Below are 24,138 nucleotides of genomic sequence, written 5' to 3'. Positions count from 1 at the left end.
GTTAATCCAGTGCTTCACACGGTGCAGTATCCGCTTCCACGGATTGAGGATATTTTCGCTTCACTGTCTGGCGGGAAACACTTCACCAAGATAGACCTGGCGCAGGCGTACTTGCAGATGGAGGTTGAAGAAGAGTCACGCCAATACCTCACGATCAACAAGCATCGAGGGTTGTACCGGTACAATAGGCTGGTTTTTGGAGTGGCATCGGCTCCAGCAATTTGGCAAAGGGCCATGGAGCAGGTATTACAGGGAATTCCAGGCACACAATGTTACCTGGACGACATTCTGATCACAGGTGATGGTAATGAACAGCATCTCACTAACTTGGAACTGGTGCTCAACAGACTGAAAGAGTATGGACTTAGAGTAAATCGGCAGAAATGTGAGTTCTTCCAGAAGCGGATCTCGTACTGTGGTCATGTCATTGACCGGGAGGGGCTTCATAAGTCTCCTGACAAGATAGCGGCAGTTGTAAAGGCTCCCGCTCCGGAGAATGTCTCTCAGTTGAGGTCGTTTCTAGGATTAATTAACTATTACCATAAATTTCTGCCAAATCTATCCACGGTGCTGCATCCGTTGAACGTTCTTTTACAGAAAGGGGTACCATGGGACTGGGGCGAAAACTGTAAGAAGGCATTTCGCAAAAGCAAAGAATTGATCACCTCAGAGGAAGTGTTGGCTCACTTCAACCCGACACTGCCTATTCGGTTGGCTTGTGATGCTTCTCCATATGGTATTGGGGCAGTACTCTCACATAAATTGCCAAATGGCACGGAAAGGCCAGTTGCGTTTGCATCCAGATCATTGACCTCCGCTGAGCGCAACTATGCGCAGATCGATAGGGAGGCCCTTAGCCTTGTATGGGGAGTGAAGAAGTTTAATCATTACCTACAGGGCCAAAAATTCACACTTCTGACGGACCATCAACCGTTGGTGTCCATTTTTAACCCTAAGAAGGGTGTTTCGGTGATGACAGCACAGCATCTCCAGAGATGGTCTCTTTTCTTAGGGGCACATCAATATCAGATAGAATTCAAAGGTACGAAACAGCATGGCAATGCTGATGGCCTGTCGCACCTGCCACTACCTGAAGATGAAGACATGACAGAAGTTGACCCTGTTGAGTTATTTCATTCGACCATTATCGAGTGTTTACCTGTCACCAACGCAAGTATTGAAAGAGAAACCAGGAACGACCCGACACTGTCCAGAGTCTACGAGGTGACAGTGAAAGGATGGCCAACACGGGGTGATCCTCTGTTACCGGCATTCTCGGCAAGGCGAGACCAGCTGTCCGTCTGCCATGGTACTTTGATGTACGGGACAAGAGTGATTATTCCTCCCAAGTTAAGGGAAAGAGTTTTAAAAGAACCACATGAAGGTCATCTGGGGGGAGTTAAAATGAAAAATCTTGCTAGGGCTTACGTATGGTGGCCGGGTATTGACCAACAGATTGAGGAGTTAACGAAGAGCTGCGCTGGGTGTCAAAAAGTGCAAAATGCACCTCCGATAGCACCGCTACACCCATGGGAATGGCCTTCAGCCCCATGGCAACGCGTACACATTGACTTTGCTGGTCCATTCATGGACTCCATGTTCCTAATCACGGTGGACGCACATTCCAAATGGCCAGAAGTCATCAAGATGAATACCACTACTTCAGAAAAGACAATTGCGGTGTTAAGAACAATATTCGCAAGGAACGGATTGCCAGAACAGATCTGTTCGGACAACGGACCACAGTTTGTATCGGAAGAATTCCAACAATTCTTAAAGAAGAATGGAGTTAAACATTATACCTCTGCCCCATATCATCCGGCGACAAACGGGTTGGCTGAAAGATTTGTCCAGACATTCAAAAAGGCTATTAAGGCCATGAATGATGATCAGATTCCGCTGCAACACAAGGTCGATAAGTTCCTGATGTCATATAGAAACGCCGATCATGCCGTGACTAACCAAAGTCCTGCTATGATGTTTTATAACAGGAGGTTGCGGTCCAAGTTGGACTTGTTAAAACCAAATGTGCGGAGGGAAGTGGAAAACAAACAGTTTCGGCATATTAACAGCAAGACCACTCGAACTTTCGACGTAGGACAACCAGTGATGGCAAGGGGCTATGGAAATGACAAATGGCAGTCCGGAACAATCCGGGCCAGACAAGGACCTCTGATGTACACCGTAGATATTGGTCATAATGTGATAAGGCGTCATGCGGATCAACTGGTAGAGTCGAGAGCAAGGGTCGAACCCATGGTTGTGACAGAGACAGCTGTGGAAGACGTTCATGAACCTGAAGCATCTACCTCGGCCGAGAATGTATTTGATGATGATGACACCCAATACATTGGCAACCAACTAGAGGAGTCACCTCAACAACAAGAATCAGAGACCACTGAAAGGCGTTATCCAAGCCGAATCAGAAAGCCTCCTGAGAGACTGAACCTTTGAACTGTTATACCTGAAGTTATATATGTATATATGTTATGTTTATTTGGGGATATGACTGTTAAGCTAAAAAGGGAGGATTGTGGTGTATGTAACCTGTTCCACCTTAAGAGAACTTAAGTTTGGTCCACCTTAAGAAAGGTACTACTTTCTTTGGCTGCTGTATACGTAATACCGGTGGTGACCACACCGGTATATAAACACAGTGTAATAATATTGTATTCAGTATAGTCCGACCTCCAACCAGTAAAGACCTGTTGAGTTTACTCTTGTGGTCTGTGTAGTAATTCTCACTATAACACACAGACTTAACACCCTTCTCCCAATCTATTGCCATTCAAATAATAATCTGCCTTCCTGTTTTTGCCACCAAAGTGGATAACCTCACATTTATCCACATTATAGTGCATTTGCCATGTTTCTGCCCAATCACCCAACCTGTCCAAATCGTACTGGAGTTTCACGACATCCTCCTCACAGCATACCCTCCCACCCAGCTTTGTGTCGTCTGCAAATTTGGAGATACTACATCCAATTCCCTCGTCCAGATCATTAATATATATTGTGAACAGCTGGGGTCCTAGGACCGATCCTTGCGGTACCCCACTAGTCACTGCCTGCCATTCGGAAAACGACCCGGTTATTCCAGCTCTTTGCTTTCTATCTGCCAACCAGTTCTCTATCCAAGTCAATACCTTGCCCCCAATCCCATGTGCCTTAATTTTGCAAACTAATCTCTTATGCAGGACCTTATCGAAAGCCTTCTGAAAGTCCAAATACACCACATCCACTGGTTCTCCCTTATCTATTCTACCAGTTACATCCTCAAAAAATTCCAGTAGATTAGTCAAGCACGATTTACCCTTTGTAAATCCATGCTGACTTTGTCCGATCCCGTCACTGCTCTCCAAGTGCTCTGCTATTACATCTTTTATAATGGACTCTAGCATTTTCCCCACTACCGATGTCAGGCTTACCGGTCTATAATTCCCCGCTTTTTCTCTACCACCTTTTTTGAATAGTGGGGTAACATTAGCTACCCTCCAATCCATGGGTACTGTTCCAGAGTCTATCGAGTTCTGGAAGATGGCCAGCAATGCATCTACTATCTCCAGGGCCACTTCCTTAAGTACCCTAGGATGTAGATTATCAGGCCCTGGGGATTTATTGGCCTTCAATCCCGTCAACTTCCCCAACACCATTTCCCTACAGATACTGATTTCTTTCAGTTCCTCCATCTCATTAGTCCCTATATTACCCGACATCTCTGGGAGGTTATTTGTCTCCTCCTTCGTGAAGTCAGAACCAAAATATGTATTTAATTGGTCAGCCATTACTTTGTTCCCCATTATAAATTCCCCCGATTCTGACTGTAAGGGACTTCACCAATCTTTTTCTCTTCACATATCTATAAAAGCTTTTACAGTCAGTTTTTATGTTCCTTGCAAGCTTACTTTCATAATCTATTTTCCCCCTCTTAATTAATCCCTTTGTCCTCCTTTGCTGAATCCTAAACTGCTCCCAATCCTCAGGTTTGCTGCTTTTTCTGGCCAATTTATATGTCCTCTCTTTGGATCTTATGTTATCCCTAATTTCCCTTGTTAGCCACGGTTGAGTCACCTTGTTTTACATGCCACTTCAGAGGGCAGTTAAGAGATAACAGTCAATCGTTGGTGACTCCTTTTCTTGCCACCCTTCTCTTCCCACCCAAATACAGTACGGAAATGTAGTGATTATGTTACTGGAGTAGTAATCCAAAAGCCTGGTCTAATAATCTGCAGGAAGTGAGTTCAAATCCCACTTTCGCAGTTTGAGAGCTTTTTTAAAAATCCATAATTAGAATGTCAGTAAAAGTGAGTGTTGAATTGTCAGATTGTCATTAAAACCCGACTGGTTCACCAATGTCATTTTGAGAAGGAAACTTGCTGTCCATACCCAATCTGGCCTATATGTGACTCCAGTCCCGCACCCAACATGTTATCTCTTAACTGCCCTCTGAAGTTGCCTAGCAAGTTGTATCAAACCGCTTTGGATGGGCAATAAATGCTGGTCTTGCCAGCGATGCCCATATCCTGAGAATGAATAACACGAAAAAAAAGTAAAAAAAAAGATAGAGGAAGCAGAAGAGGACAAAGAGATAAGCAAAAAGAGTTATAGGGAGGGAAGCAGAAAAGAGAAACAGAGCAGAAGAGACAAAAAGAAACAACAACACTAAGACATCAGAGACAGGTAACAGAGTGACCGTATCTTCAGACTTATCGTGGGCAATGTTGTGGGAGATCAATTAGTGTGTAATATTTTTACTGTTAAGATAACAGTAGCAGGAGCAAAAAATAACAATATACATGTAAAACAGTACATTTTATTGAGAGTGAGTAAAAGGTGTTATTCTGGTAAGTCAATTTTTTAACACTTTTCATGTATGAATCTTAATCTTTGCTACAAAGCATATAGTTGATTTTTAAAATATTACTTGTGCCTCAATCTCTTTTCACCCCCAAACCCTAATTTTCATGCTAGAGCACAGCTTTATAGGCAGGGCAGGCCTCCAATATCTTGCCCAAGTGTCCATTTTTTCTTTAGGAGTCTGAACAGTAAATATTGGTGGGCTATCCTACTGTAGGTGGCATCATGGCTGAGCCTGATTCTGTTCATCATCCCATGGTCCAGATGTTTTGCAGGGCTCACTAGATAGCAATATGAAACGATATAGCGCTGGGCCTTCTTCTTGCACTGCTGCAGTCCCTGTGGTGATTGTGTTCAATGGTGTTAGGTATGAAATTCTAGGATAGTGATCCAGCAGTGATGATAGAATAGTGGTCTATGCCCAAATTAGGATGCTGTGTGTAAACTCGAGGAACAGCACCTCATCTTCCGATTAGGCACTTTACAGCCTTCTGGACTCAATATCGAGTTCAACAATTTCAGATCATAACCTCGGCCCCTATTACATTTTTACTTATATTTTTTATCCACAACTTTGTTTTGGCCCTCCCCCCCCCTTCTTTTTTTTTCTCTCTCCCACATGGCAGCTGTCTCCCATTCTGCCAGCGCATTTCACACCTAATCTAGTGCTGTCTTTTGTCTCCACTAGTCCTATCACCATCTCGTCTCATTTTGAATACCTCTTAATGGCTCTTCTCTTTTGTTCTCTCCCAGCCCGGCCTCTCAATCTATTTCATTTCCTGTGCTTCCTTAGTCTTGACAAAGGGTTTTCACCCGAAACGTTGACTCTATTTTCTCTCCACGGATGTTGCCTGGCCTGCTGAGTTTTTCCAGCATTTTCTGTTGTTATTTTGGATTTCCAGCATCTGCAGTATTTTGCTATCGTAGGATGGTGTGTGACCTGGAAAGGAACTTGGAGGTGATGGTGTTCCCACAACATTGCTATTCTTGTCCTTCTTGGTGGTAGAGGTCATGGGGGAGTGAGATGTTGTTGAAGTAAGCTTGATGAGCCGGTGCAATACATCCAGTAGATGGTATGTACAGCAGCATAGTGTGCCAGTGGATTGGTGGATATTGAACCTGTTATGAGGCTACCTCTCCCAAGTGGTTTCCTACACTGATGCATTTTGGCAGAAGGAACAGGGAGAGGCAATATACATTTAATGGCACAGTTTTAAAGAGTGTGCAGGGACAGAGGGACCTGGGAGTTAATGTGCATAGGTCCCTGAAGGTGGCGGGACATATTGAGAGAGTGGTTAGCAAAGCATATGGGATCTTGGGTTTCATAAGTAGAGGTATTGAGTACAAAAGTAGAGAAGTTTTGCTGAACCTTTATAAAGCGCTGGTTAGGCCACAACTGGAATATTGCGTCCAGTTCTGGTCACCACACTTTAGGAAGGATGTGAAGGCCCTTGAGAGGGTGCAGAGGAGGTTTACCAGAATGGTTCCGGGGATGGGGGTTCTTAGCTACAAGGACAGGTTGGAGAAGCTGGATTTGTTTTCATTAGAGCAAAGGAGGTTGAGGGGTGATTTGATAGAGGTGTACAAGGTTATGACGGGTTTGGATAGGCTAGACGGGGAAAGGTTGTTCCCACTAGTTGATGGTACAAGGACTAGGGGACACAGATTTAAGGTTTTGAGCAAGAGATACAGGGGGGACGTGAGGAAAAACTTTTTACGCAGCAAGTGGTGAGGATCTGAAACTTGCTGCCGACGGAAGTGGTGGAAGCGGAGACACTCAATGTTTTCAAGGGGAGACTGGATAGGCACTTGAGGGAAATAAACTTGCAGAGCTACGGGGATAGAGCAGGGGAATGAGACTGACTGGATCACTCCACAGAGAACAGCATGGACCCAGTGGGCCGAATGGCCTCCTTCTGTGCCATTATGACTCTATGACTCCCTTGGATCGCAGGTTTGCAGCAGAACATTGTGTAAAGACTGCTCTACTCTGGCTAAGACTTGCAGTATAACTGCGGCATTGGTTGCAATGGTACTGCTGCTTAAAGGGTGAGGTGTCACTGTAGTGGGGAGCAATTGGGCAAGCTTGATACCTGGGAGAAACGGGAACAAACTACTCTAAATCTCTGCTAGAATTGCTGTGCTGAAATTCAGCAGCATTTTTTTAGCTATCTAAACATTTTAACATGTGGGTAGAATTAATGGCCTAGAAATTGGTCTCTGGCGGTGTCACAAAACGGGCGCTATCGGATCGGCTGCCCGATATACGCAGCGCCTGATATTCAGTTCCACTGCTGTCAATAGAACGGAATAACGGCTGATCCAATACTGTCCGCTTTGCGCCACAGCCTGAGACGAATTTCTAGCCCTTTAAACACTTTCCTAGTTGACAAAAGTGGGTTCAGTTTATTGAAATGAGTTTGTTTAATGATTTTACCTTCACTTTATTTTAATTTTGCTTTGTTCTGCAGAGAAAGCTGTCTGTCTCCGATCAGCCCAGAGCTCTGCCCTCTCGTTCAGTCAATTGTAGGACCGTACAGAACATTTCTTATGGAAGGACACGCCCAGCTCAAGACTGGTCTCCAAACCCAAGACCGACATCTCTTCCTGTTCAATGATGTTTTAGTCATAGCGAAATCAAAGTAAGAGGACAGCAGATCTCCATTTCACAGTTCTTTTGAACTTGGTTTTATTGAGGCTGCTGGTGCAGGCACCATCAGGGTTGCAAAGAGTGTGCGAGCAGAGGTGGTTAATAAAGCACTAGTGGTTCCTATTCCCTAAAGAGTAAAAGTACCTGATATAGCACTAGGCCATTCAGATGAGGAAGGTCCCAGCTTCATATTAGCTGATCTCAACTGAGGCAACAGTTGGGGACCACAATTGGTCTCATGGCCTTGGGCTAAGGAGAGGAAAAATACACCAAGGTTTTTGCTCTAGATTGCTATCTTTTGAGCCCTACTGGGAAATACATGTGTGTGGACATTAGGTGAACACAAGATTGGGGTCGGCGGTGATTCCCTAATTGGTTGAATAGACTGCAACCACTCACCATCTGGGCTCACATATCAAAAATTGCTATTTAGGCAAGATACCATGGGGCTGCTGCCCATGGAACTGTGCCCACCATGAGCAGCTTGCCATGGAACTGTGCCCACCATGAGCTGCTGCCCATGGAACTGTGTCCACCTTGAGCAACTTCCCATGGAACTGTGCCCACCATGAGCTGCTTGCCATGGAACTGTGCCCACCATGAGCAACTTCCCATGGAACTGTGCCCATCATGAGCTGCTGCCCATGGAACTGTGCCCACCATGAGCTGCTGCCCATGGAACTGTGCCCACCTTGAGCTGCTGCTCATGGAACTGTGCCCACCATGAGCTGCTGCCCATGGAACTGTGCCCACCTTGAGCTGCTGCCCATGGAACTGTGCCCACCTTGAGCTGCTGCTCATGGAACTGTGCCCACCATGAGCTGCTGCCCATGGAACTGTGCCCACCTTGAGCTGCTGCTCATGGAACTGTGCCCACCATGAGCTGCTTGCCATGGAACTGTGCCCACCATGAGCAACTTCCCATGGAACTGTGCCCACCATGAGCTGCTGCTCATGAAACTGTGCCCACCTTGAGCTGCTGCCCATGGAACTGTGCCCAACATGAGCTGCTGCCCATGGAACTGTGCCCACCATGAGCAGCTGCCCACAGAACTGTGCCCACCTTGAGCTGCTGCCCATGGAACTGTGCCCACCATGAGCTGCTGCCCATGGAACTGTGCCCAACATGAGCTGCTGCCCATGGAACTGTGCCCACCACGAGATGCTGCCCATGGAATTGTGCCTACCATGAGCTGCTGCCCACAGAACTGTGCACACCATGAGTTGCTGCCCAAGGAACTGTGCCCACCATGAGCTACTGCCCACAGAACTGTGCCCACCATGAGCTACTGCCCATGGAACTGTGCCCACCATGAGCTACTGCCCATGGAACTGTGCCCACCCTGAGCTACTGCCCACAGAGCTGTGCCCACCATGAGCTACTGCCCATGGAACTGTGCCCACCATGAGCTGCTGCCCATGGAACTGTGCCCACCATGAGCTACTGCCCACAGAGCTGTGCCCACCATGAGCTACTGCCCACAGAACTGTGCACACCATGAGCTACTGCCCATGGAACTGTGCCCACCATGAGCTGCTGCCCATGGAACTGTGCCCACCATGAGCTGCTGCCCATGGAACTGTGCCCACAATGAGCTACTGCCCATGGAACTGTGCCCACCATGAGCTACTGCCCACAGAGCTGTGCCCACCATGAGCTACTGCCCACAGAACTGTGCCCACCATGAGCTACTGCCCATGGAACTGTGCCCACCATGAGCTACTGCCCATGGAACTGTGCCCACCATGAGCTACTGCCTTCAAAACTGTCCGGGTGAGGAATGGATTAAACCAAGCTCGGATTTTAAAAGGCTATTTAAGGGGGCTCCATACTTTTGTGGTCCTGGGAAATAACAACTTGGAGTAGGAGACTGTGTGAAGAGCTAATAACCTAATTAAATTGGTTGTAATGTTTTTTAAAAATCCATTACAATTTTGTAGTTGTTGAAAAAATAAATAGGAAAAACATCTGATTTGGAAACCCGTAAATGTTCCATAAACCTTCTGAAAAGTCAGTGAAAAAAAGTCTGTGTAAATTTGCGCAGGATAAAATCAACATTTGTTACAGAGCGTTAGATAAAGAGAACGATAAACAGAATCTCGTTTAAATAAACTAATGAATCATAGAATCATAGAAATTTACAGCACAGAAGGAGGCCATTCGGCCCATCATGTCCGTGCCTGCCAACAAAGAGCTATCCAGCCTAATCCCACTTTCCAGCTCTTGGTCCATAGCCTTGTAGGTTACGGCACTTCAAGTGCATATCCAAGTACTTTTTAACTGAGATGAGGGTTTCTGCCTCTACCACCCTTTCAGGCAGTGAGTTCCAGATCCCCACCACCCCCCGGGTGAAAACATTTCTCTTCTAATCTCCTCTAAACCTCTGACCAATTACTTTAAATCTATGCCCCCTGGTTATTGACCTCTCTGCTAAGGGAACTAGGTCCTTCCTATCCGCTCTATCGAGGTCGCTCATAATTTTATACACCTCAATTAGGTCCCCCCTCAGCCTCCTCTGTTCCAAAGAAAACAACCTCAGCTTATCCAATCTTTCCTCATAGCTAAAATTCCCCAGCCCAGGCAACATCCTCATAAATCTCCTCTGCACCCCCTCTAGTACAATCACATCCTTCCTGTAATGTGGTGACCAGAACTGTACGCAATATTCTAGCTGCGGCCTAACTAGTGTTTTATACAGTTCAAGCATAACCTCCCTGCTCTTATATTCTATGCCTCGGCTAATAAAGGCAAGTATCCCGTGCAGACCAGAGAGGTCTGTGCAAACATATAGCTTGTATGTATCTTTAGATATGTAAATACTGCTGTGTAATTTTGTATTTTTCATCACTTTATCCAAAAGTGATAAAAATACTTGGTAAGAAACTGGATTTAATTCTAACTATTCCGTTTAAGGAATGCATGCTTGAATGTTTTGTTGAATAAATAATGTAAATGGCTGAATATGTGACAATAATTTAAAACACGCTAAATGGCCTCATGAGCCGAGCATCCAATATGGCGAGCAGGAAGCGCGTGCTCATTATCTGAAGCACACTGCCCACCATCTTGGTAAAAGCCATAAAATTGGTGTGCTGTGCACACGCCTGAAACAGGCGTTAGGCCCTTTCATATGTAAATAAGGGGCCTAACCCCTGTCTGAGGGCCCCACAAAAAAGATTGGCCTGTAGCGGTACCACTGAGTGTCCCTTACTTACTGTACATAATTCTCTTTAACGATGTTTATGTGGAGTTTGCATGTACGGGGTGTTGCCCCTTTAAGAGCGCGGGCAAACGCGATGACGTCACGTCGCCAACCACGTGACTGACCAAGAGCGCGGGTAAACGCGATGACGTCACGTCGCACATCATGTGACCACCCAAACGCGGGTAAACGCGATGACGTCACGTCGCACATCACGTGACCACCCAGATGCGGGTAAACGCGATGACGTCACGTCGCACATCACGTGACCGCCCCAAGCGCGGGAAAACGCGATGACGTCACGACGCAAATCACATGACTACCCAAGCACGGGAAAACGTGAGCAAACGCGATGATGTCGCGACATAAACGCGATGACGTCACGACGCAAACGACCGTCTGCCTAGTCTGTCCTCGTGGCATCCCCGTTGGGGAAAGACCTGCTCCATGGCTCTCCTGCATCGATCTTTGTTGTTTTCTGGAATTCATCTAAACCTACATTAAAGACATGTTTGCTTGTTCTCCTGAGTTCAACCTCCGTTATTAGTTAGGAATACGACAATTCCTACATTGGTGACCCCGTTTTTCGTGAACGTTTTTCACGAAAGCAGTGCAGCCGGACCCCGATTTTTGTGAATGTTTTTCACAAAAGAAGCACGCCATGGAAGCAAAAGCCGTTTTGCCAATGCTACCGCAATACAGGGAGCAGCAACCGCCCTCGTGCTTTATTCTGGTAGAAGCCCCGTTCGCCCAATGCAACATCGATGCGGTGCAGACCACGTACCTGCATACGGTCTCCGTACTCGACAGCTCTACCGCCTCTCGGATCGTCCGCCTTCTCGACAACCCCCAACGGAACAGCAAGTATGAATCCCTCAAAGCACGGGTACTGCAGGTTTTCGGGCCCACAAGATCGGAGCGCGCCCCCGCGGAGATGCCATGAGGGCTCACCCCTCGCAACCCACGAGGGCTCACCCCTCGCAACCCACGAGGGCTCACCCCTGGCAACCCACGAGGACAAACCCCTCGCAACCCACGAGGGCTCACCCCTCGCAACCCACGAGGGCTCACCCCTCGCAACCCACGAGGGCTCACCCCTCGCAAACTACGAGAGCTCACCCGTCGCAACCCACGAGGGCTCACCCCTCGCAAACTACAAGGACTCACCCCTCGCAACCTACGAGGACTCACCCCTCGCAGCCTACGAGGACTCACGCCTCGCAACCCATGAGGATTCACCCCTCGCAAACCACGGGGACTCACCCCTCGCAAACCACGGGGATTCATCCCTCGCAAACCTCGAGGACCCATCCCCCGCAGACGCCGCCCCAGCTCGTCAGCCTGCTGGATTGTGTTTTCTGCCACGCGCAGTTCGGCGCAAAATCGAAGCGTTGCCGCCCTCCCGGCAGTTTCCCCCAAGAACAAAACAACAACCGACACTGCAACCACTGAGGTACGGGTCTACGGGCATCCCGCGGCCGCGAACGGCCACGCGGGACAATTGCTCTCCAACCCTGATCACAGATCAACGCAGCAACTGGTCACTCGCTTCTGTGTTACCGCTGTAACACTACGTCGCGCACCATCTCCTGTGCGTTCCCGACTTCTGAAGAGTGCGTTCGCCTGCTCGGCGAGTTTCCCGATCTGACAAGACCCACGTTCAACACCTCCAGGATCGCCCGTTTTGGCGTTCCCCGCAGATCATCAACAGAGCCATGGACCTCGACTGCCCGCCAGACAGCACCACCTTTTGGCCACACATCGTCGTTACGGCACACCAGGTGCGACCGCCCACCAGACCGCCAACCGGCCAGATGTTTCACACCGGTGCCCACTTCGCGCCACGGGCCGCAGAGGTCACACGTTTCCGCGGTCCTTCACAAGGCTGAATACGTTTTATTCGCCCTGACGCATATACGGGTCTGCTCAAAACCAACACCTTTAGACCTCGCCCGCCACGTCGAGACAGCACAACCGCCGAGACCACCGGCCACCCATTGTCGTTACGGCAGACCAAGTGCTACCGCCCGCCAGACCGCCAGCCGCCCAGCAGCCTCCGCCTCGATACTACAGGAGTCGTTCGGACAGGCTCGTCAGACCACCTCACTGTTTGACTTTGTCCGTTAAAGCAAATTCTGGGGGGGCGCATGTAGCGGTACCACCGAGTGTCCCTTACTTACTGTACATAATTCTCTTTAACGATGTTTATGTGGAGTTTGCATGTACGGGGCGTTGCCCCTTTAAGAGCGCGGGCAAACGCAATGACGTCACGTCGCCAACCACGTGACTGACCAAGAGCGCGGGTAAACGCGATGACGTCACGTCACACATCACGTGACCACCCCAAACGCGGGTAAACACGATGACGTCACGTCACACATCACGTAACCGCCCCAAGCGCGGGAAAACGCGATGACGTCACAACGCAAATCACGTGACTACCCAAACGCGGGAAAATGCGAGCAAACGCGATGACGTCACGACGCAAACGACCGGACTGCCTAGTTAGTCCTCGTGGCATCCCCGTTGGGGAAAGACCTGCTCCATGGCTCTCCTGCATCGATCTTTGTTGTTTTCTGGAATTCATCTAAACCTACATTAAAGACCTGTTTGCTTGTTCTTCTGAGTTCAACCTCCGTTATTAGTTAGGAATACGACAATTCCTACAGGCCTTCACTTAGGAAAACCAAACCCATATCCCGACCCAGTCGCCACCACCCCCACCCGCATCCACTTCCCGACCTGTAGCCCCCACTTCCCGACCTGTAGCACCCACTTCCTGACCTGTAGCCCCCACTTCCCAACCTGTAGCCCCCCCCGCTTGCTCACTAATCTGAGAGCCGTTGTGACACCAGCAACAACCTGATCTTCAATCACGCTTCACCGGCGAGCTTCCCGTTATTCTCCTCATTCACCGGAAATTAGGCCCAAGGCCCGATATTGGGGGCGCCTCGAGCCTCACCATTCAGGCACAGGGATCTTTCTTTGCACTCACTGCCGCCCCCGCCCGACCCCCCCCCCCCCCCCCCCACCCTGCGTGCCCAAAAATAGGTGCACCCGAATTTCTGGGCCCATGCATTGAAATATCTGCTTACCACATATCATGCGTGATATAATTACTGTCAAATATTTGTTATACTTCCTAGAGAAGATATCACTATGCATTTACTGGAAATATCTTTCCTTTGAACATTTATTTGAAGGGATTGTTCAGAATATAAATATTCTAAAGTTACATTCGTTAGGTAAGTTAGCTGTTGTCTCCAGGTACTGTGAGACCAAACTACAAAGCAGCACAATTCAACGCACCATTTTTGCCTCTTTGCCTAATTCACTTTGAACATACGTTATAAACTGAAATAGATTAGGAATTTCTTCGGAGCTGCTCCTACTCGGTGTAAGGGGTGGTGTGTGTGGTCAGCTTCACCTCTGACTCCCTGAACCGTTCGAATCACTCCCATTCCCTTGGTTCTAGACTTTGGACTTATTTGGGGGTTGTAATGAAATTGCAACAGACACCTGAGTTGGTCAAAAGAATTGAGATTTTTATTTTGAGAGAGGAAAATATACAATACAATAAATCTTATACTCTAAAAGGGGGAACACTTCGGAATATGCGAGGGAGAATTACAATAGACAAAAAATACCTTGCCCTCCCAATCCCACTATCCTAACTAGGCTGAATTCCAGAGGACCAGGAAATGCTCACCAAACGACTTTCTTGACAGATTGTAGAGGTTCGCGATTTCGGGGTTCTCTTTAGTTATGGCGGTTGGGGCCTGCCGTACCCCGGACGTGGTGGAAGACTGCACCTGCGTTGGGTTTTAAGTCTTCGCCTGTCCGCTGATGCGGTTGGATGCGTAGTTGGATTTATCGGGTAAGTACCCAATTTTCTTTGGTTAAGTATAGTTTTTAGTGTCTTTTGTGTCAAATCTTACCCAGGGGTAAGTCAGACTAGCTTGTAGAGTGGAAACAAATTTGTGAATTTTCGACTTCTTGGTGGTTGGTTTCTTGTTGGTCGCGGTGGCCCAATATTACCTAGTTGGTGGTAATATTGTTAGTTGTTGGTTTCTTGAGGCCTTTGGTTGCCACGATTTCCTTTTCCTTCCATTTCGTTCTTCTTTCCTCAAGTCTCCGATCCTTCGACTAAGTACAGTGATGATAATATCTTTTTCTGAACCGTACTTTCTCTCCTGTACTGAACTTGAACCTTCTGGAGCTGTGTCCTCAACTGTGTGAACTGTACTGTCTCTCGAACGCAACGTGATCTGTTTCACTGAACAGGCAGGCCTCAATTATACTGTTTTGAGGCCTGGCTTATCTGACCGCCAAATCTCCACTGGTCCTTTGTTAATTTTGGCAGGCTCGTTAATTTTAATATGTTTAAATTCTCATCGAGTTTCGGGGATGGTCCCATCTATTTTTAATTGGCTTTTAACTGGTTTCGGGATTGCCTTGAAATCAGTTTAAAATGTGCAAAGTGTTTTGGAAATCTTTCTGAGTGGTTTTAAACTGTTGTTTGATTGTTTTCTCCTGCTGGGGCCAGGTTCTCTTTTGTTGGTTGTTGGCATGTATTGTATTATTCATGTTCTTGGTGGTCCTGTAAGTTTCAGCGGGAACAGTCTTTTCCGTGGGCTTATTGTCTTTATGTAGAATGACTGGGTTGGCCCAGAACATTCTCAGACAATCTGGCCCCTTTTCCAATATTCAAACTGTCTGTCCCACCCATTCCTTTTGTTGCAGCTTTTCCACAGGCCTAAACATGCCTTTTAAGCTCGCCAAATCTTCCTGGGGTTTTGAGTTTAGGTCCCCTTTGGCCCAATATTATTTCAAACAGTTCAATATCTCTCCTTTCTTACTTTGGGGGAATCTGTATAATTTTGCGGGCCTTACATCGGCCACCATGACCTCACCAGAACTATGAAATCTCATGAGGTATGACATATGTCCCAACATGGCACTCATCCTAGCTCATGAGCAAAAATGAAAATCCCATGTTATTTATTGAGTCGGAGCAGTCTTGAGATCAAAATTATTTTTCCACAGCTCCAATTACAAACTGATGCTGGTTAGTAACATCATATTATCCTAATGTTATCTGTGCTCCTTGTCCCACATAAATTGCGTTTCTGCATTGGTGACAATTTTGGAAATTATAGCTTGCACAATCCCAGCCTTCAGTTTTGAGGATGATGCATGGTGGCAGGTGGCCTGTAACGGAAGAACAATGGAGAGACAGAAATGATTCTAAGCACATGATGGATTTCCTGCACATCCCAGCTTTGGATTTCATATACTTTGTAAAGCTTTCTGAGCAAAGCAATGCAAAAATAGAGCCTCATTACTCTAGCTGGCATGTACCAAAGAAAAAATAGAATCATCGAATGGTTACAGCACAGAAGGAGGCCATTCAGCCCATCGAGCCCATGCCAGCTCTCTGCAAGAGCACTTCAGCTAGTCCCACTCCCCCGCCCTTTTCCCGTAGCCCTGCAATTTTTTTTCCTTCAGATACTTAGCCGATTCCCTTTAGAAAGCCATGATTGAATCTGCCGCCACCACCCTTTCTGGCAGTGCATTCCAGATCCTAACCATTCATGTCGCCTTTGGTTCTTCTGCCAATCACCTTAAATCTGTGTCCTCTGGTTCTCAACCCTTCCACCAATGGGAACAGTTTCTCTCTATCTATTCTGTCTAGACCCCTCATGATTTTGAACACCTCGATCAAATTTCCTGACAACCTTCTCTGCTGTAAGGAGAACAACCCCAGCTTTTCCAGTCTATCCACGTAACTGAAGTCCCTCATCCCTGGAACCATTCTTGTAAATCTTTTCTGCACCATCTCTAAGGCCTTCATATCCTTCCTATGGTGCGGTGCCCAGAATTGGACACAGTATTCCAGTTGAGGCCAAACCAGTGTTTTATAAACGTTCATCATTACTTCCTTGCTTTTGTGCCTCTATTTATAAAGCCCAGGATCCTGTAAGCTTTTTAAACTGCTTTCTCAACCTGCCCTGTAACCTTCAACGATTTGTGCACATATACCCCCAGGTCTCTCTGTTCATGCACCCCCTTTAGAATTGTACCATTTAGTTTATATTGCCTCTCCTCATTCTTCCTACCAAAATGTATCACTTCGCACTTTTCTGCGTTAAATTTCAACTGCTATGTGTCCACCAGCCTGTCCCATTCCACCAGCCTGTCTATGTCTTCTTGAAGCTTATCACTATCCTCCTCATTGTTCACTATACTTCCAAGTTTTGTGTCATCTGCAAATTTTGAAATTGTGCCCTGTACACCCAAGTCCAAGTCATGGAAAGAACTGGCACCTATGGAGTACGTTCTCACGTCGTCAAGATATCCCAAAGCACTTTACAACTTTTGAAGTGTAGTTACTGTTGTTTTGACCTCACCTGATTCCATTCTTATCTATCCAGTCGTAGCCAGAGAATCTCCTGCAATGGCTTTTCTTCCCACTCCTGCATCTTTACCTCTGGTGTCCCCCAAGGATTTATACTTGGCCCCCTCCTATTTCTCATCTACATGCTGCCCCTTGGTGACATCAACCGAAAACACAGCATCAGGTTCCACATGCATGCTGACGACACCCAGCTCTACCTCACCGCCCCCTCTCTCAACCCCACCACTGTCTCTGATTTGTCACACTGCTTGTCCGACATCCAGTACCGGATGAGCAGAAATTTCCTCTAACTAAATATTGCAAAGACCGAAGCCATTGTCTTTGGTCCCTGACACAAACTCTGTTTCCTAGCCAACGACTCCATCCCTCTCTCTGGCAACTGTCTGAGGCTGAACCAGACTGTTTGCAACCTTGGTGTCGTATATGACCCTGAGATGAGCTTCTGACCATAGAAACATAGAAGATAGGAGCAGGAGTAGGCCATTCGGCCCCTCGAGCCTGTTCCGCCATTTAATGAGATCATGGCTGATCATCCAAATTCAGTACCCTGTCCCTGCTTTCTCCCCATATCCCTTGATCCCTTTAGCCTTAAGAAATATATCTAACTCCTTCTTGAATATTATTTAATAAGTTGGCCTCAACTGCCTTCTGTGGTAGAGAATTGCACAGGTTCACCACTCTCTGGGTGAAGAAATTTCTCCTCTTCTCAGTCCTAAATGGCTTACCCCTTATCCTTAGACTGTGACCCCTGGTTCTGGACTCCCCCGCCATCGGGAACATCCTTCCTGCATCTAGTCTGTCTAGTCCTGTTAGAATTTTATAAGTTTCAATGAGATCCCCTCTCATTCTTCTAAACTCTAGCGAATATAAGCCTAATCGACCCAATCTCTCTTCATATGTCATTCCTGCCATCCCGGGTATCAGTCTGGTGAATCTTCGCTGCACTCCCTCCACGGTAAGAACATCCTTCCTCAGATAAGGCGACCAAAACTGCACACAATACTCAAGGTGCGGTCTCACCGAGGCCCTGTACAACTGTAGCAAGACATCCTTGCTCCCGTACTCGAATCCTCTCGCCATGAAGGCCAACATACAATTTGCCTTCTTAACCGCCTGCTGCACCTGCATGCTTACTTTCAGCGACTGGTGCACAAGGACACCCAGGTCTCGTTGCACTTCCCCTTTTCCCAATCTATTGCTGTTCAGATAATAATCTGTCTTCCTGTTTTTGCCACCAAAGTGGATAACCTCGCATTTATCCACATTATACTGCATCTGCAATGCATCTGCCCAATCACCCAACCTGTCCAAATTATACTGGAGTTTCTCTGCATCCTCCTCACAGCACACACGCCCACCCAGCTTTGTGTCGTCTGCAAACTTGGAGATATTACATCTAGTTCCCTCGTCTAGATCATTAATTTATATTGTGAATAGCTGGGGTCCTAGCACCGATCCCTGAGGTACCCCACTAGTCACTGCCTGCCACTCGGAAAATGACCCGTTTATTCCAACTCTTTGCTTCCTGTCTGCCAACCAGCTCTCTATCCAAGTCAGTACCTTACCCCAATCCCATGTGCTTTAACTTTGCACGCCAATCTCTTATGCGGGACCTTATCGAAAGCCTTCTGAAAGTCCAAATACACCACATCCACTGGTTCTCCCTTATCTATTCTACCAGTTACATCCTCAAAAAATTCCAGTAGATTAGTCAAGCATGATTTACCTTTTGTAAATCCATGTTGACTTTGTCCGATCCCATCACTGTTTTCCAAGTGCTCTGCTATTACATCTTTTATAATGGACTCTAGCAATTTCCCCACTACTGATGTCAGGCTTACCGGTCTATAATTCCCCATTTTCTCTCTACCACCTTTTTTAAATAGTGGGGTTACATTAGCTACCCTCCAATCCATGGGAACTGTTCCAGAGTCTATAGAATTTTGGAAGATGACCAGAAAGCATCTATTATTTCTAGGGCCACTTCCTCAAGTACCCTAGGATGTAGATTATCAGGCCTTGGGGATTTATTGGCCTTCAATCCCGTCAATTTCCCTAACACCATTTCCCTACAAATACTGATTTCATTCAATTCCTCCCTCTCTTTAGAACCTATGTTCCCCGAAATCTCTGGAAGGTTATTTGTGTCCTCCTTTGCGAAGACAGAACCAAAGTATGTTTTTAATTGGTCTGCCATTTCTTTGTTCCCCATTATAAATTCCCCTGATTCTGACTGCAAGGGACCTATGCTTAACTTCACCAATCTTTTTCTCTTCACATATCTATAGAAGCTTTTACAGTCAGTTTTTATGTTCCCTGCAAGCTTACGCTCATTCTATTTTCCCCCTCTTAATTAATCACTTTGTCCTCCTTTGCTGAATCCTAAACTGCTCCCAATCCTCAGTTTGCTGCTTTTTCTGGCCAATTTATATGTCCTCTCCTTGGATCTTATGCTATCCATAATTTTCCATGTTAGCCACGGTTGAGTCACCTTTTTTGTTTTATTTTTATGCCAAACAGGGATGAACAAATTCTGTAGTTCATCCATGCGATCTTTAAATGTTTGCCATTGCCTATCCACCGTCAACCCTTTAAGTAATGTTCCGCAATCCATCCTAGCCAGCTCGTGCCTCATACTATCGTAGTTTCCTTTATTTAAATTCAGGACCCTAGTCTCTGAGTCAACTACTTCACTCTCCATCTTAATGAAGTATTCTATCATATTATGATCGCTCCGACCCAAGGTGCCTCGCACAACAACATTGCTAATTAATCCTTTCCCATTACATAATACCCAGTCTAAGATGGCCTGATCTCTAGTTGGTTCCTCGGCATATTGGTCCAGGAAACCGTCCCGTATACACTCTAGGAATTCCTCCTCCACAGTATTGTTACTAATTTGGTTAGCCCAATCTATATGTGGATTAAAGTCACCCATAATAACTGTTGTGCCCTTATTGCACGCGTCTCTAATTTCCCGTTTAATGCCATCCCCAACCTCAGCATTACTGTTTGGGGTTCTGTATACAACTCCCACTAATGTTTTCTGCCCCTTGGTATTTCTCAGCTCTACCCATACAGATTCCACATCATCAGAGCTAATATCCTTCCTTACTATTGTGTTAATCTCCTCTTTAATCAGCAATGCTACCCCACCTCTTTTTCCCTTTTGCCTGTCCTTCCTGAATATTGAATACCCCTGGATGTTAAATTCCCAGCCTTGGTCACCCTGGAGCCATGTCTCCATAATTGCAATGACATCATATTCATTTACATCTATTTGCACATCTAATTCATCCACCTTATTATGAATGTTCCTCGCATTAAGACACAAAGCCTTCAGGCTTGTTTTTTTAACACTCTTAGTCCTTTTAGAATTATTATTTACTGTAGCCCTGTTTGATTTACAGCCTTGATTTCTCTACCTTCCACTTTTGCTTTCCTCCTTCCTGTCTTTTGTTTCTATCCTTGCTTCCCTTTCCTCTGTCTCCCTGCACAGGTTCCCAACCCCCTGCCATTTTAGTTTAAACCCTCCCCAACAGCACTAGCAAACACTCCCCCTAGGACATCGGTCCCGGTCCCGCCCAGGTGCAAACTGTCCGGTTTGAACTGGTCCCACCTCCCCCAGAACCGGTTTCAATGTCCCAGGAATTTGAATACCTCCCCCTTGCACCATTCCTCTAGCCACGTATTCATCTGAAATATCCTTCTATTTCTATTCTGACTAGCACGTGGCACTGGTAGCAATCCTGAGATTACTACCTTTGAGGTCCTATTTTTTAATTTACCTCCTAACTCCCTATATTCAGCTTTTAGGACCTCATCTCGTGTTTTTACCTATATTGTTGGTACCTATATGCACCACGACAACTGGTTGTTCGCCCTCCCCCTCCAGAGTGCCCTGCAGCCACCCCGAGACATCCTTGACCCTTGCACCAGGGAGGCAACATACCATCCTGGAGTCTCGTTTGCGGCCGCAGAAACGCTTATCTATTCCCCTTACAATAGAATCCACCATCACTATAGCTCTCCCAATCTTTTTCCTCCCGTCCTGTGCAGCAGAACCACCCATGGTGCCAGGAAGTTGGCTGCTGCTGCCTTCTCCCGATAAGCCATCTCCCTCAACAATATCCAAAGTGAGAGGGGGATGGCCACAGGGGACCCCTGCACTACCTGCCTGCGCCTACTATTCTGCCTGGTGGTCACCCATTCCCTTCCTGCCTATGCAGTCTTTACCTGTGGTGTGACCAACTCCCTAAACGTGCTCTCCACGATGTCCTCAGCATCGCAAATGCTCCAGTATGTATCCATTCGCAGCTCCAGCACCGCAATACGGTCTCTCAATAGCTGCAGCTAGATACACTTCCCGCACACATGGTCATCAGGGACACAGGAAGTGTCCCTGACTCCCCACATAGCGCAGGAGGAGCATGCCACGGGGCCAAGCTGTCCTGCCATGACTTACCCTTTAATTAATTTAAATTAATTTAAATCAAATCAATACCACTAATTATACTACAATTAAATGATATACTCAAGGGCCCTTGGTTACTAGCACCCCCCGATACACAACAGAGACCTTAGAAACTATAACCACAAAAATTAAGACCTTCTAAATTTTATAAACTATTTATCTTAACTGTCAAACTGTAGAGTAGTATAAATACTCACCTGGCCGTACTCACCCAATCAGCTGCTTCCTCTTGCCCGCGTCACTTTTTGAATCATGATGTGGCTCTGGAACGCTGCCGCTGGTCTGTGAGATTGGTAACCCTCTTTAAAAAAGCCCATGAAAATGAGTTTAGGTACTCACTGTACTGCCGCTCTCTGCTCCTCCCGACACTGGCCTCTGTCAAAAAGCCCGTGAAAGTGAGTTTAAGTACTCTCTGTACCGCCGCTCTCTGCTCCTCCCGACACTGGCCTCTGTCAAAAAGCCCGTGAAAGTGAGTTTAAGTACTCTCTGTACCGCCGCTCTCTGCTCCTCCCGACATCGGCCTCTGTAATAAAGCCCGCGAAAGTGAGTTTAAGTACTCTCTGTACCGCTGCTCTCTGCTCCTCCCGACACTGGCCACATATCCGTTCCATCACCAAGTCTGCTTACTTCCAGCTTCGTAACATTGCCTGTCCTCCACCCCTGCCTCAGCTCATCTGCTGCTGAAACCCTCACTGTTACCTCTAGACTTGACTATTCCAATGGTTTTCTGGCTGGCCTCCCACCTTCCACCTTATTCATCCAAAGCTCTGCTGCCCTTATCCTAACTTGCACCTAGTCCAGCTCACCCATCACCCCTGTGCAAACTGAGCTACATTGGGTCCCGGTCCGGCAATGCCTCGATTTTAAGATTCTCATCCTTGTTTTCAAATCCCTCCATGCCTCACCCCTCCCTATGTCTGTAACTTCCTCCAGCCCTACAACCTTCTAAAATTGCTGCGCTCCTCCAATTCTGGCCACTTGTACATCCCTGATTTTAATCGATCCACCACTGGCGGCCGTGATTTCAGTTGCCTGGGCCCTAAGCTCTGGAATTCCCTCCCTAATCCTCTTCGCCTCTCTACCTCTCTCTCTCCTCCTTTAAGGCGCTCCTTAAAATCCTACGGGGGAGAAATTCGGTTGGTAGCGCCAGCGATTAGCACCTAAAGAGGCCGAGAAGTGGGGCATTAGCCAATTTTCGGCCGGGTGCAGTGAACCCAGCGCCTCCTGCCATATTGAGTGGGTTTTAGCGCCGGCGTTAAATCTTAGTGCCCGCTCGCGGGCGCAGGCAGATCATGACGTCATTTCAGTGTGCAACGCCTTTTTGGTGCCCCGGACCGGAAATTCAGTGGTGCGCCCCTTCGTTCTGCCTGGTGCTAATAAGGACAGCTTACTGGAACGTTCCCCAGTCGCTCTCGGGCTTAGGGGGGGCGCTTTTTAAAGGGGACTGCACTGGTATAGAAGCGGCAGCCATTTTGGGAGTACAACTTCTTTGAGATTTTCACAGAGTTGCAGAGTTGCACTCTGCGAGCCATATCACTAGTGACCCAGCGCTGCCAGAGGACCTTCAGCCTTCAGACCATCACCCTGCTGCTGGTGAGCGTTTACACCCTGTATAATTTCTTGTTATCTATTATTATGGAGGCTGCTTTGGAGTGGAACGTCCTGCTGCTCGACCATCTGGAAAGGGCAGAGACGGAGGGAGAGAGGGCCAGGAATGGCCAGACAGAGGAGGGCCAACAGACGTCGCCACACCAGGCCTTACGCTGCCAGGGTATTCAGGCAGCAGTTCTCTTACCTCAACATGTCGGAGGAGCAGTGTGTTAGGAGGCTGCGATTCAGAAAGGAGGTGGTGACTGAGCTGTGCCACCTGCTTCAGGCAGATCTTCAGCTGCAGATAAGGTGCAGGACCTCTCTGTCGGTGGCTGTCAAGATTACAGTAGCGCTGAATTTCTATGCGACCGGCTCCTTTCAGGCAGCAATTGGGGACATTGCCAACATCTCCCAGTTTGCGGTGCATAGCTGCATCCAGCAAGTAACAGATGCCCTGTTTAAAAGGCGGCGGCAGTACATCTCATTCACTGCGACACCGGAGAAGCAGCGGGAGCACGCAGAGGGCTTCGCGGCAATAGCGGACTTCCCCATGGTGCAGGGCGCCATTGACTGCACGCACGTGGCTTTGCGGGCGCCTGTTTTGAATCCTGAGGACTTCCGCAACCACAAGGGGTTCCACTCCTTGAATGTGTAGCTGGTCTGTGACCACCGGCAGCTGATCCTCGCGGTCAATGCTCAGTTCCCAGGCAGCAGCCACGACGCATTCATCCTGCGCCAGATTTCAGTAGCAGACCTTTTCGAGGCCCCGGCTCACCCAGAAGGTTGGCTTCTCGGTGACAAGGGCTATCCTCTGTGCCCATGGCTGATGACCCCGCTCCGTTCGCCCAGCACCCCTGCAGAAGAGCACTACAACGTCAGCCATCAGGCAACGAGGAACATTGTGGAGCACACAATCGGCATGCTGAAGCAGCGGTTCCGCTGTTTG

At 47.5% G+C, this 24,138-nt stretch overlaps 1 protein-coding gene across 3 annotated transcripts in view; it reads left to right on the top strand.

Annotated features, from left to right (window-relative positions):
• Positions 1-24,138, top strand: part of LOC147111841 (rho GTPase-activating protein 20-like) — a 195,670-nt gene that overhangs the window by 47,539 nt on the left and 123,993 nt on the right. For 2 of the 3 annotated variants that reach the window (XM_085999123.1, XM_085999124.1), the window contains exon 3: positions 7,329-7,499. The exons of the other annotated variant lie outside the window; for it this stretch is intronic. In XM_085999123.1, the coding sequence (XP_085855249.1) occupies positions 7,329-7,499 (171 nt within the window). The remainder of the gene's footprint in view (positions 1-7,328; positions 7,500-24,138) is intronic. 3 annotated transcript variants of the gene reach the window in all.

Source organism: Somniosus microcephalus, chromosome 10, assembly GCF_052327205.1.
Source record: "Somniosus microcephalus isolate GS21.2 chromosome 10, FLI_Smic_1.0, whole genome shotgun sequence".
NCBI lineage: Eukaryota > Metazoa > Chordata > Chondrichthyes > Squaliformes > Somniosidae > Somniosus > Somniosus microcephalus.
This window is presented reverse-complemented; position numbering and strand designations above follow the sequence as displayed.